The sequence below is a fragment of the Gobio gobio genome (genome assembly GCF_949357685.1).
Source record: "Gobio gobio genome assembly, chromosome: 9".
Taxonomy (NCBI): Eukaryota; Metazoa; Chordata; class Actinopteri; order Cypriniformes; family Gobionidae; genus Gobio; species Gobio gobio.
Window position 1 is genome coordinate 44,268,532 of NC_137115.1, and position 14,130 is coordinate 44,282,661.

At 37.1% G+C, this 14,130-nt stretch overlaps 1 protein-coding gene across 1 annotated transcript; it reads left to right on the forward strand.

The window, feature by feature from the left end:
* Positions 1-955: 955 nt before the first annotated feature.
* On the forward strand, positions 956-14,037 carry rapsn (receptor-associated protein of the synapse, 43kD). Its single transcript, XM_079825239.1, has 8 exons — positions 956-1,986; positions 2,830-3,168; positions 4,735-4,893; positions 8,620-8,718; positions 11,517-11,639; positions 11,762-11,815; positions 11,918-12,117; positions 12,200-14,037. Exons 1-8 carry the CDS (start codon positions 1,762-1,764, stop codon positions 12,270-12,272), a joined length of 1,272 nt encoding a protein of 423 aa, XP_079681365.1. The 5' UTR covers positions 956-1,761; the 3' UTR covers positions 12,273-14,037.
* The last annotated feature ends 93 nt before the right edge of the window (positions 14,038-14,130 follow it).

The following is a 14,130-nucleotide window of genomic DNA, read 5'->3' on the forward strand; positions in this document are numbered from 1 at the left end:
TTAATTAACCGGAAAAACGAAGGGTGCTTCTCAGATCTTATTTGTGCATCCTCGTTTCCTTCCCTCACTTCCTTTCCTTGTGTCTTAGCTCCACCCCCTTAGGATGCGGGAAGGGAAGGATTGGTGTACTCCTCGCGGTGCAACTAGAGAATTGAGATGTACTTCAAGATGGCTGAGTTTGATTGGTTTCTAAAGGTCATGGGCTGGTAGGATCGAGGAAATGAGGAAGCATCAATTTGAGTATTGAGAAGCACCCGAAGTGTGGAATGTTGGACACTTCATGCACTCAGCTGTCAAAGCTTTAATTACGTAGCGGAGGGGTTTCAGACTCCAATGTTGAATGACTAAATAACCATATAAAATATTAAGTGTATAGTGCGTCGTTTGGGACACAACTGTTATTTTGTCATTCAACATCGGCGCCTGATGCCCCTCCCCCTCCGCTACGCAAATTGGGACGCACCTTTAGTGTATTTTGGCCATAAGGTGAAAGTCAGTTGGGTCCAATGTGGTTTTGAAACGTTCTTGAAAATATCTTCTTTTGTGTTTCACAGAAGAAAGAAAGTCATACCGGTTTGGTACGACGTGATATTGACAAAACAAAGCATGCTGAGGCAGCGAGTTAGCATTTCAGGAATTGTGTTATAACAAAGACGTGACTTGCAACCCCCAGACGTTTATCTTTGGAAAGATAAGTCATCTTGTGAATGGCAAGGTAGTAAATACTCCCTATTTGTATCCGCGAAGCTGGGTGTAAAGGGCCAGGAAGGGCCGAAGAAAGCCAGGTTCAGTTGAGAACCCGACAATTCGATCCCATTGATGTGTTTTAAGAAGCAGCGGTACTGTAACTCAAGACAAATACCATGTCAGACTTTGTGAACTATTCTAAGCATCAGTTGCTGACACCAAGGCTGGGGGGCTGGGAGGTGGCACACCAAGCGGCTTAACAAGGCCCACCCACAGGAACTGCCACTCTCTATGAGTAGCATTTGACTCGCTCTGCTTCACCGTTGTGAAATATCTGGCTGTTTTTAGACTTGTGGACATGATGTCCAAACCTCGGCTGTGGCCCGGGACTAAATATTTCCGTAAGTTGTTTTTTTTTTCTTAAGGGTCATTAGTTGTGGTGCTTGAGCCTCTTAACGGTCTGTGGATGTGGAGGTGAACAGCACTACTCTTGGTATGAAGATCAGCGGGTAAGCGTCTTTTGTGACCTTGGATCTTTTCAGAGGCTGAAGCTGGATTCCACCAGGGACACATGGTCCAGAGTGACAAGGCCATCTGCTGTAGCGCCAGCACTGCAGTGGGAGGGAGGAGAAAGATGAAGGGGTGGCTTGTAGGGGGTGAGGGTACAGAGAATTCCTCCTCCTCGGGTGTGGAGGGACTAGATATTCTGGGAGATCATTGCCAGCACCTTGGATTGAGACTTATTTCTTTAGCTTCGCATTTTTTCCTTCAACTTTCTTTCCCAGCTTTCCAAAGGGACTGAGGTTGGCTCTTTAACGTCAAAAGAGATCATGATTTTGTGATTCGTATGAAGTGTTTTCAAAGTGATGAGCAATGAGGATCTGTACTCTGAAGACCTTGCAAGCAGTGGATCCAGTTTCTTCAACATCTCTTTGCACCCAATGCTGAGAGTTGTGGATCAGCGAAGCAAGTGGGTGCAGATCTCTGGGGTGGATTTGACGGGTGGAATTGACGGGTGAAAGACAAAAGAAATTGCACACTTGCACTTCCCCAGACGGCCAAAGAGCCAAACGGATGGTTATTTTTATGAGGGACTTTGTAGCAGAAATGGGTCAGGACCAAACCAAACAGCAGATTGAGAAGGGACTGAAGCTCTACCAGTCGAATGACACAGAAAAGGCTTTATATGTCTGGATGAAAGTGCTTAGGAAGACATCTGATCCTGGGGGGAAGTTTCGAGTTTTAGGGTGTTTGATCACAGCACATTCGGAAATGGGGAAATACAAAGAGATGCTACAGGTAAGAGCCACTTATACAACCATCATCCTGCTCTTGTACCTTGGTATTGTTTGTCAAAAAAGTCAGAGTAAACTGTTTAATGGATCATTTAAATTAAGGGATTGTTCATTTAAATGGACCTGAATTACTTTATTTCTTTTGTGGAACACAAAATAAGTTTATTTTCCCCATATAATGAAAATCAAATGGGGTTGTAAACAACATTGGACCCCATTAACTTTCATTTGTATGGACAAAAAATAACTTTTTGTTTTCCACAGAAGAAATAAAATGATTCAGGTTTGGAACAACATGAGGGTGAGTAAAATAACTATCGCTTTAAACGTTGATATCTGATAAATGATAAATACACACACCGAGATATGATTTGTACTAATTTGCTCATTGACGCAGATTTCTGACTGATATATATATATACATCACAATGCGAATAATGCGGAACATGCATATAATATATAACTTCCATAGTTGCATGGAAGGTAAGGAGAGCCACATGCAATATGATCCTCAGCACCGAGCATCTTGTTGACATAAACCTCCTTGCAGAGGGACCTGCTTTCCCCGAGTTCAGCAAAGACTTCATTTGCACTATGATGTGTTTAAACAACTGTAGCTCTCGCATAATAATAATAAAGTATGCTTGATATCTGTTGTGGTATGAAGACCATTTTAACAGTAGTACATTGTCCAGCACTATATCCGGTTGCAACAGAATTGGGGAACACTTGAACAGGCTTTTATTTGTATGCTAATTATGTCATTTTTAGACTCCTGTAAAATAAATGTATAAATGAACTATCTTCTATTGTTTCCTGTCCCCATGTACATGCAACCATCGATCAGTACTCCCTAGCTCAGATAAACACAGCCAGAGAGATGGAGGACCCGGACTACCTGACGGAGGGCTACCTGAACCTGGCACGCAGCAACGAGAAGCTTTGTGAATTCCAGAAGACCGTCTCGTATTGTGAGACCTGCTTAAACATGCAGGGCACCACTGTTAGCCTACAGCTCAATGGGCAAGTGTGTCTGAGCATGGGCAATGCCTACCTGGGCCTTAGCGTTTTCCAAAAAGCGTTAGTGAGCTACGAGAAGGCTCTGCGATACGCTCACAACAACGATGACAAGATGCTGGAGTGCAGGGTCTGCTGCAGTTTGGGCAACTTCTACATCCAGCTTAAGGTATCACTACTTTATCACTCTTTTTTGCTTGGGACACACCTACTCATTTTTATTATTACTATTTTACACATTTCATGTAATAGTAAAGTCATCAAATGAGTGTATGGAAATAGTTTCTTTAAAAATGTCAACTCTTTGTCTAGATTCTGTACACACGTTTTAGCTTAATGAGGTGCATTCTGGGATGCTTTTAAACAGTATTGAAGGATGCTGGACACTTGTTGACTATTTTCCCTTCACTACCCGCTTATCAATTTAAACTAAATCTATTTAAATAAATAGTAACACTTAATTTTAAGGTGACATACTTACACATTACTACATGTACTTACTACAGTAAATTATGCATAATCACAAGAAACTAACCCTAAACCAAACTCTAATCCTTCCCTAACCCTATAGTAAGTACATGTAGTTCATTAATGTTACTCTGAGTAAGTACAATGTAACTGTCACCTTAAAATAAAGTAGGTTAAACTTTAATTAGTGTCTTATTAGTGTGTAATAAGGTGTCATTGTTACAGTGTAATTATATATTTAAGTACTGAGTAATATTAATTAACGTGTGTTGAATGTACTTTCTATAGGGTTAAGGTAGGATTAGAGTTTGGTTTAGGGTTAGTTACTTGTAATTATGCATGATTTACTGTTATTACTATGGTAAGTACATGTAACAAGGGCATTGTAAAATAAAGTGTTACTTTCAATGTTGAAAACAGTTGTGCTGCTTGATATTTGTGTGGAAACCGCAATACATTTGTACAGGATTCTTTCATGAATAGAACAGTATTTATTATTTAATAGAAATCTTTTGTAAAAATGCATTTTTGCTGAATAAAAGTATGAATTTCTTTCAAAATCTTAAATCTTTTGAACAGTAGTGTTTGTATTTACCATACAGTCTATGGTATTTACTGACAGAAACCCTAAGTATGATCATTGTCTACCAGTAAAGCATACTGTAAGTATTTGTTTTAGGCCAACATTTATTTAAGTTCTATTTCACTGACAGAGTCGTAAGTGATTTTTACATGACTAACAAACTGCCTACATGTTATGTACATGTATCCGATTGCAAGTCAGACAAAGAAGGTTTGGCTAGATATAGGCATTTGTACTCACCTTGACACCAGAGATTTGAAGAGAGCAAATCCCCTGGATTCCCAGGAAGGCCTGCTGTAATATGAATGTGATGAAGAGGCATGCAGAGAATGCAAGCGCTACTAGGAGCAATAATAAGACGGCTCCTTTTAGCTGTGGCAGAGTTCTATCTCCCTGCCACAAGGGAAATTATCAGCTTTGAGTGGTTGGTTGCTTTCAGCATTCTCATTTACACACTCTTTGAATCTATTTAAATGTATTCGTGTATTGACTTGAAATACTCTAAGTTTATCAGTCAGTCATTTGCAGAAATTTTCTTTACTCGTATTTGGTTGCTGTTTTGAATCAAGATTATTTTAAATGTTGATACAAATTATCCAAGTTCCTAATAGTTAAGTGCAGCTTGTTTTATGCTTCTAATAATCTTCTAATGTGTCCATATCTGCATATTTTGTGCTGTTGCAGGATTATGAGAAAGCACTCTTCTTTCCTTGCAAAGCAGCTGAACTGGTGAATGACTATGGTAAAGGATGGAGTTTAAAGTACCGTGCCATGAGCCAGTACCATATGTCCGTGGCCTACAGGAAGCTAGTGCGCTTACCAGATGCAATGGAATGCTGTGAGGTACAAACATTTATTATGATTTTATTATACATCTACCATTTTTAAATTAATAATGTATGTGCAGACTTTTTATCACATAGACTGTAAAAAATCTTTGTAATTTTAACTGTAAAAGACTACAAATATGTCAGTAAAAACCTGTTAATTGGTTAACAGTAAGTTCCCGTACTATAAATGGGTAAAAGCTATAATATATTATTTTATATTTTGTAATTTTACAGTAAAATACTGTTAAACGTACCATTAACAAATCATCTTATAATTTACAATAAAATGGCATAAATTGACATTCCCAGAATTCCCTGTGTTTCACTTAACTTTTGAAAGTTTTTTATTTTAATAATTATGTTTCTTCTCTTTTTTTTTGTTCAGTTATCAGTTATGTTTATTTTATGTAACATCTTATGTTGTTTAACCCTCTGGTGGTCTTTGCGTATTGGTAAAAAATGAAAAAAAAAAAAAAAAATACATTTATTATGTACAATATTTTAGTCCAATAATGTTTTTTATTTAATATTTTGTATTTTTAGGGGATTTTATGGTAAATTACATTTATGCAGTAGTTTTTACTAGCATTTATTCACTTTTTGAGCATAGACTTGAAAATAAATTTCCATAAATCTTGAATGCTTTGGAGCACAGACTTAATCTAACTTTAAAAAAGTTATAGAATTTTTTGTTTAATGTGATGAAAAATGCACAAAAATACTATTTAAAATTTTTATATGAAATGCATACTTTCCAAAACACGTTTTACTCTAAAACTGTGAGAAAATCAAAGCCATAAATCTAAACAAGTTGTGCTCCAAATTTGAGCTTGAAATCTCAAAAAATTGCTTTCATTCATTCCCAGTGCTGCCATTTTTGACCTTGAGGAGTTGGTACAAGTGTGACTATTGTTTTCAGTAATCATGTCCATGATTTTTGTGCGTGTGTTCACATAGCAGTGCCAAAAACTTTACCAAGTTTCATACCATTCTGATGAAGTCTAAACATTTTCAGTCATAATTGACCGTATTGGAAATGAATGGGAAACTAATTTCATCTAGTGGAAACTTTTGGCACTGCGCTCAAACAAAATCTTACTGAAAGCTCATTTTTTGAGATATTAAAGCTACACTGTGATATTTTCCCCCATCTAGTGGTGAAAAGGTATATGCCCATCCAGGGAATTTAAGTTTCTGTTCCTCTCAATTCCGATTTCGTTTCAACTCCTACGGTGGCCGATTTAGTCCAAGATTAACATGGCTTCCAGTTCAACCTCGTCCACATTCCACACGGTGCCTGTAGAATATTCTGTGCGCAGTGGGATGGTTGGAAATCAACTGGCCTAATTATTCGGCTAGAAAGAACTGCAGCTAATCCAGAGTGAACTTTGATGATAGTAATGTTTATTCAGTCATCCAATTGCAAGGCATAAACAGGTTTGCGTGGATATGTACATAAATGTGGTTTCTGTGAGAGAACAAATAAGGATGGTAAATATACATACACAGTTAAGAACTGTATAACTATACTTATAAGTTACATTTGTATAATGTAACCGTAAACCAGAGCTTATTGTACCATATATAGGCGCTAAATGCAGCTGCATTAAAAGGAGCGGAGCTGCCGCTGCTAACAAGCGGTGTCCGGTTACAAAAGTGTGTGCGCCGCTTTAACTTTAGCACTGCAGTGCGCTCTGTATAACAATTGTTAATATGCCGATCAGACCTGATACATATTTCCATCAACATACATTACAAGCAAATATTTTCTAAAAACGAATAAACATTGTTGATAACAAAATAACTGAATGATTATTCAAATAGGTGAGCATTGCTATTGTATGTTGACACAAAAATACTTCTGAGGTGACATCAACTGAATTACGCGATGACACACTCTGAAACACATCTACAATGACAATAACTATTATTACTTACGGAGTTATTAACGCACAGAAATACCACACAAGGAAAAACATACTTTTGAGGAATAAACAAGCCAGGAAAACTCCGTATAACTCTGTTACTGGACGCTGCTGAGATGAAAACTCTCTGCACATGCACCAGACAAGTCTGAACAAGTTGACGCGCACATGCGCGAGGCAGAGAATTTTGTATAGTGCCATCAGTATTAAAACCGGTTAAAACGCGAAAGGCGAAGCTTGAATTTACGGGTATGTCCCTCTTTGGCTAATGTACTTTCAAGATGGAGGGGCAACATGGCGACCACTGTTAGATCCCATTACCTTATGTATTTTCAATGGCATATTATAAACTTACGGGAATACTTTATTACTTGAAAGAAGTAAATATACATTAATGAGCACATATATTTTTGAAAGAACTAAGTGTTTTTAACTAAGAATAGACTAAAAAAGTTACACAGTGTAGCTTTAAGCTCATGTGTGTTACCATGATGATGGTGTTTTGTATTTGTGTGCATGATTTGCACCTTCTATATATTAGTTTTTACCTAATATAAAGTACTTGTGATGAACTTATCATATGGTGAATGTCAGTTTATGTAAAAAGTACAAAACAGCTTTTAGTAGCAGCAACATGCCCCTTTTATTACAGTTTTAAATTGTAAAATGTACAGGCTGTTCTGTAAATAGCTTTACATGTTTACTGTAACCAACCATAGCTGCCAGTTTAATTCTGTAAAAACAACATGATTGTTTAATTAAATTGATTCATTTGGACACTTCGCTCATAAAATATAGCATGTGTATTTATGTTGTAGTGTGCATCATAAACGTACAAATATGGCAGCTCGTGTCAATGGTCACCTGGACCAATTTAAGGCAGCATCTTAATCCCCCAGGATGCCGCATGTTGATCATATTTATCAGTCCCCTTGGCGTAACCCTGGCCTCTGAATTTCTGCTGCTCGGGCCACGCACAACTGACAGGTGCTGCTATTTGTAGGGCTAGTTGTGCCAGCCCACTTTACTATGACCGATAAAAATACGCCAGCCGAGAGTCCATCCTGCTGAGGTGCCGTCTGAGGGGAGTGTTAATGAACCGCAGAGCTTACACTTAACCCTTTCGCTAATGACGAGGAGAGAAATATCACAGGCAGTCATTGCTTTGGACTGTGAGCGTCACAATGTGCTGTCTGCAGCAGTGATTTACAAACGTCTAACAGTGGGGATTAATGCAGGCTATGTTCCAGCTGTCACGCAACTTTTCGATTGTGTATGCTGTACACTACTGGTCTAAATTTTGGAATAATCAAGATTTTTTTTATGTTTTTTTAATATTTCTCTTATGTTCACCATGGCTGCGAAAATACAGTAAAATCAATTTAAATTGTGAAATATTATATGGGCGTTTTATAAATGAGGCCCAACGTGATTACATAATTTCTAGGTAATATGTGAAGCCAAAGAACATCTGGTGGTGGGACATTTGAGCCACATGGGGGAATGTCTGAGGGAGGATATATTGTCTGTCGTAAATGGAAGTGACAGCAAGATTAACTCTATGCTTTCTTAAACTATACTGTATGTGAAATATGTGCAACGTGGAGGTGTTCTTATTATAGGTTAAAAACATGTAAAGGAAATATACTTGAATTATAACAGTGATAGCAGTAAAAACAACCATGCAAAAGCAAACTGATGTTATAAAATATATATATATAAACCTACATGCTACAGTTTAGTATTTGTGAATCTGTGGAGAACATGCATACATCCATGTTTTCTTAATATTGACATAAAATCTTGTCTCTCAGGAATCAATGAAGATTGCATTGCAGCATGGAGATCGACCTCTTCAGGCATTGTGTCTGCTTAACTTTGCTGATATTCATCGCTGTCAGAAAGATGTTGATGTAAGTTTAATGCAAATCTTTTTCACTGTCCCCCTTATTGGAGCGTTGTATGGAAGCTTGTTTCCACCACAGAATAAAAAAGAAAGATAATTGTGATTTGTTTTTGTTTTCTCTTTCTCTCAATTCTGACTTTGTTACTCAGAATTGCGTGATATAAAGTCGTAATTGCGAGATGTAAACCTTTTTTCTTGCAATTGTGAGTTTATAACTCGCAATTTTGACTTTATAGTTCGCAATTCTGACTTTATAACATGCAATTGTGAGATATAAAGTCAGAATTGTAAGATCTAAGGTAAGGATCTAATCGCAATTCTGAGAAAAAAGTATTGAAATTGGACAGAATTGGACTTTATAACTTCAGAGTTTTTTTCTCGGATTTGTGAGTTTTTATCTCGCAATTCTGACTTTATATCACACAATTCTGACTTTGTAACTCGCAATTGCGACTTTATATCATGTAATTCTGAGAAAAAAAGTGATGTAAACTCACAATTGTGATTTTTTTTATTTATTTTAAATTGTTTTATTCCATGGCGGAAACAAGCTTCCATAGTATTGTGCTTTACAGTTATGACTAAAATCATAATTGTCATTTATTTTTATATTATAATCACAATTAGTAAATGTTGATAAATGGAATTTAAATTAATATACAACATTCTTGCAACTAGCTACAATGTTCAATGCCGCAAAACAAAATGTAAATACTGGGGTTGTCAAAATTAGCACGTTAATGCAAGTGATTACTTTTTTTTTGTTTAACGCGTTAAAAAATGCAAATTAACGCAGCATTCGTTTTTTTCTGTCATCCTTTGGGTGCTCTACAGTACATGATCACGCTATCATTCATTTAACTGCTATTAAACCATTCAGGCATGATAAGATGCAACATAAGAACTTAATTCTGTACTGCAAACTGTCTGTGAATCTGCATTGAGATCTCTTTTGCGCTTGAATGGACAAAAACACTAGCCTGACATTGTCATACTCAATTCTAGTCAGAATATTGGTCTGATACTGCTCCGTTGGGCTGTGATTATGGGGTGTGTTTCAACCGAACCAGCAAAGACCTCAATTTTATAGACCTACAACCAATCAGAGCAACGTAGCGACGCATAACGTTAGTTGTCAAATGTCAACAAAACTCAACTGCACTGACAGTGTTGCAAGTCAATTGGCCGGGTTTTGTGGTGAAAACTTGGCAACCCTGTCGTGCAAAATATGTATTTTTTTGGCAGGGTTGCCTGGGTTCCTGGGTCTAAATATCACATAATTGGGCACGCTGGAAGAAGTGAGTGTAAACAATGTTTGCCGGTGTTGTAAAAAAGAATTTAAGGATACACGGAGTACTTACCAACACGATCATCATTTCTGAGAGAAATAGTGAAGGTGAATGCATTTACGAACAAGTTCTCCGTTTAGGATTAGAATAAATTCAACCCAAGCGCTGTTTGGTGACGTGAATGCTTACATTGCTGTTTATCACCTGTCCATCATCGTCTAAAGCCCGCCCTGACAATTTGATTGGTCCGAACAGCTTCTGTTCGGGCATAGTTGCTCCACAACGGATCAAGTCCAGACCTAACTTCCCGAACACAAATGTTGTGGGTGGGGCTAAGTTCGGCTGGCATCCAGGCTACAAAAACACACAAGTATGCCTAAATGTCCGCTTTGTCGAGTATCCTCGTAAGCACAGTCTTAAATGAGTTAAATTGTCTTAAATGACCGAAAAGAGTTGTGAGGACATTGGATGTCAGATCCGCGTCATGTGCAGCAGGTCTTAAAGGTGCTGTATGTAAGTTTTTGACTGTACTAAAGCTTAAAAATACCATAATATATTTGCAGATATTTAGGAAATATGCATATGGAAGCTAGTTTCTGCCACAGAAAAAAAAGAAGGTAATTGCGATTTTTTTTCTTAATCTCACAATTCAGACTTTTTTCTCAGAATTGCGTGGTATAAAGTCGCAATTGCGAGTTTATATCTCACTACTGAGAAAAAAAAGTCAGAACTGCGAGCTATAAAGTCAGAATTATGAGATATCAACTTGCAATTGTGAGAGAAAAAAAGTCAGAATTGCAATTCTGACTTTATATTACACAATTCTGACACAATTTCTGACTTTAAATTTTACTTTAAAATATACGTTCTATGGAATGTCTGTTTTTGTTTTGGTCTGTGTAAGTGTCCTCGCCTTCCATTGTCAATTGCACTTGTTCCTGTTGTGTGTCCTCAAACTGACAACCGGTGTGTGCGATTTAGTCGAAGGGGGAGGGGGCGGGGCAAACAATATTTTGAATTTGGACTGCAGTACCCATTTCAACCACTAGTTGTCATTCTTACATACTGCACCTTTAAAGCGGCAGCAGCTTAATAAACCCGCTTCTGTGATGTCTTTCATTCAATGTTAATCAAAAAACAAAAGACAAATATAAAACCATTCCCTGCTCTTGACTGAACTTTTGTAGCTTTAGTAAGGATACATCTATTTAGTTTATAATTTATGCAGTGAAGACTGTGAAGTGTTTGATATCTTTATTCAGGCTATATTACCTGTTAGATCAAATCTTTAAAATATACTTTCCTTATGTTGTTCCTACATTAATTTGGAGATTAAATGGGGTTATTACAATATAAATATATATTAAAAACTTTTATGTTCGGTGCGATTTAATGGTGATCAATTACAGAAAAATGTGCGATTAATTAGTTAATTTGTATTATTCCTGCATTCCTATTGCCTCAACCAAGTGTGTTGTAAATGCTGCTTTTCTTTATGCAATCACCTTCAATACAGAAAGCATTCCCTCGCTATGAGTCCTCCATGTGCATAATGTCAGAGATTGGCAACCGCCTTGGACAAGCATCCATCTACGTCGGGGTGGGAAAGTGCTGGATTCTGCAGAAGGAATACGATAAGGTCAAGAAACTGATTTGATTGTGTAGTTTTCCTGATAGATGTCCATTACTGAACATTAGTGATTGACACCTCTGCAATATCTCAATACATTAATGATTTTAAATATTTTATGACTTTCACAGGCTCTGGACTCAATGCAAAGAGCACATGATCTGACCGAGGCGATTGGAAACAAGGTGATGCATCTATTTTAGGTGACATACCATTAACCCCATACATACTCTGTATTAGCATTAGCATAGCATTTGACTATCTATCTGTGTGTTCTTCTGTTCCAGCTGTGTATGCTGAAGGTGCACAGCCTGTGTGAAGGCATCTACCGCAGTAAGGAGCAGCAGGACGAGTTGAGAGAGCAGGTGGTGAAGTTCCTGCAGTGTGTGGAAGAGCTGGAGCTCTACTGTGGCATGTGTGGGGAGTCTATCGGAGAGCGGAATCAGCAGTTGCAGGCCTTGCCCTGCTCTCACATTTTCCACCTCAAGTATGTATCGTTTGTTACTCTCTGTAGCCACCCGCTATGAGGAGGAACTATGCAACTCACTATGTTCTGTTCACACGTGCAGGTGTCTGCAGACAAATGGCACAAAGGGCTGCCCAAAATGTCATTGTTCATCAATGAAGTTGGGTTTCGTATGAAATCGCACTCCTGCCTTGGACAAAAACGGCTGAATCTCATCACAGTGACTCGTCTGGGAGCAAAAGTTCCAGGGCCTTCTTCCAGGCAGCTTTCTGACTGGACAAAAGGAGGTTTTCCAGTGTTTCCATCCTGTCTTTATGGCAACTGGGAATAATGTGGAACTGACAGGACATGGATTAATAGTTGAACGCAGACACGTCACAAATGACAGCAGATATTTCTTTGAACTGACCTTATGATGCTGCATTGGTGTAAGACAGAAACATTAAAAACCGCCTTTGATTGGACCATGCAGCATCCTCTCAGTGAGGATATTCATCGATGAGGTGAGAGCTTTACATATCACGTGGTTTCATAGTGGACATTATTGCTACATTATCACAGCTGAACAGAACAAAACATGTATTTATAACAGTTTCAAGCCCTAATCAATTTCTGCAGATAGTGTAAATAATTCATGATTGCTATGATCAATGTCATTTGAAAAAGATAAAGGTGTAAGACGTGCTGTTCTGTTTGAGTTTGTTTGAGGTTTGCTTTGAGCTTGTAGTAAACTCAAATGTCTCTAACTGCCTCCTGAAACTGTAATATTCGGATGTACCAGGGGCGTGTGTTCAACTTATTTACTTGACCAATTATGCATTTTGTTAACTATTTATATAACAATTATTTATGTCTTTTAATAAGAAACTTACACAGTACACACATTACTTCACTTTTTCTGTTAATAGTTGAATTAATTTATTTTACTTTGAATCAACAAAATGTGAAAAGCAGTCTTTATTTCTTTATTCAATGCATTTGCAGGATGTGCGGTTAGAAGTATAGTTTTCTAATATCACCTTATGTTTCATCTTTATTATTTCCTACAAACTTCAGAGATTCACAAAAGAAAATGCGCTCTGTGTTGAATCACAAATGGTTTATACCTTTTCCCAACCTGTATAGCACTAAAGTATTTGAGTATGTTTAATCGGATTGGCCCAAAATTTGTTTTTATCTTCATTTCTTTGTGGGCACTTTAATTGAATTTTTCAACCATAAATAAAGCACATTTTTATATATAATCAATTTAAAATATGATTATGCTCACAAGTGGTATATATAATGATAGATTGAAACAATCAATCTGATCACATGACAACTTTTCATAACTGCTAAATTGATTTATTTTCCGTTGTAAGGATTTCAGGTAGAAATCTGAGGTCATATGCATGTTTCTTTTGACTCCTATTTTTATAAGTGGATCTTCTTTCTTTGCCACTTTAATTATTCCATAACTAAATGGTAAAATACAAATAAAACGCATCCCAAGATATATTTGATCAAATATAACACATTTTGCTTATGCCCCGAGCTAAAAGCATGTTGGTTGTAATCAGACATATTCTTACAAATACATAAAATAACATGACATGGAGATTTATAATTGTTGAATTGATTAATATATGGGAGCAATATGTAAAAATGCTGCTTATTTATTTCTCTTTTACTTTACTGTCATTTTTATAGTAACTTTTTCCTTCTATCTTAAACTAATATCCCTGCATGCTGTGTAAAGCTGTTTCACATCCTGGTTACATACAGGTCATAACTACCTCTTTGCATTTTCCCCTCACAATACTTGCATGTTTATGCAGCAGAATCTTCTGAAAATGAGACTGAACACATTGTTTAATTTAGAGATGTCCTGTATATACATTCAATGGACTTTTTCTGGTAAATCTTCAATAAAAGACATTTTTTTGCAGCTTCTTTTCTGATGAAGTATGTCTTTTTAATCAGACTGAAAACTGCATGATGAATCATCATGAACAGAAGATTGAGCTATATTTAGCCAAGAAAATACATATCCTC

Coding starts and splice junctions, on each gene's coding strand:
- rapsn (XM_079825239.1), top strand. CDS start 1,762: ATGGTTATTTTTATGAGGGACTTTGTAGCAGAAATGGGTCAGGACCAA. Junction 1,987..2,829: donor AATACAAAGAGATGCTACAG/GTAAGAGCCACT, acceptor ACCATCGATCAG/TACTCCCTAGCTCAGATAAA. Junction 12,118..12,199: donor TCTCACATTTTCCACCTCAA/GTATGTATCGTT, acceptor TCACACGTGCAG/GTGTCTGCAGACAAATGGCA.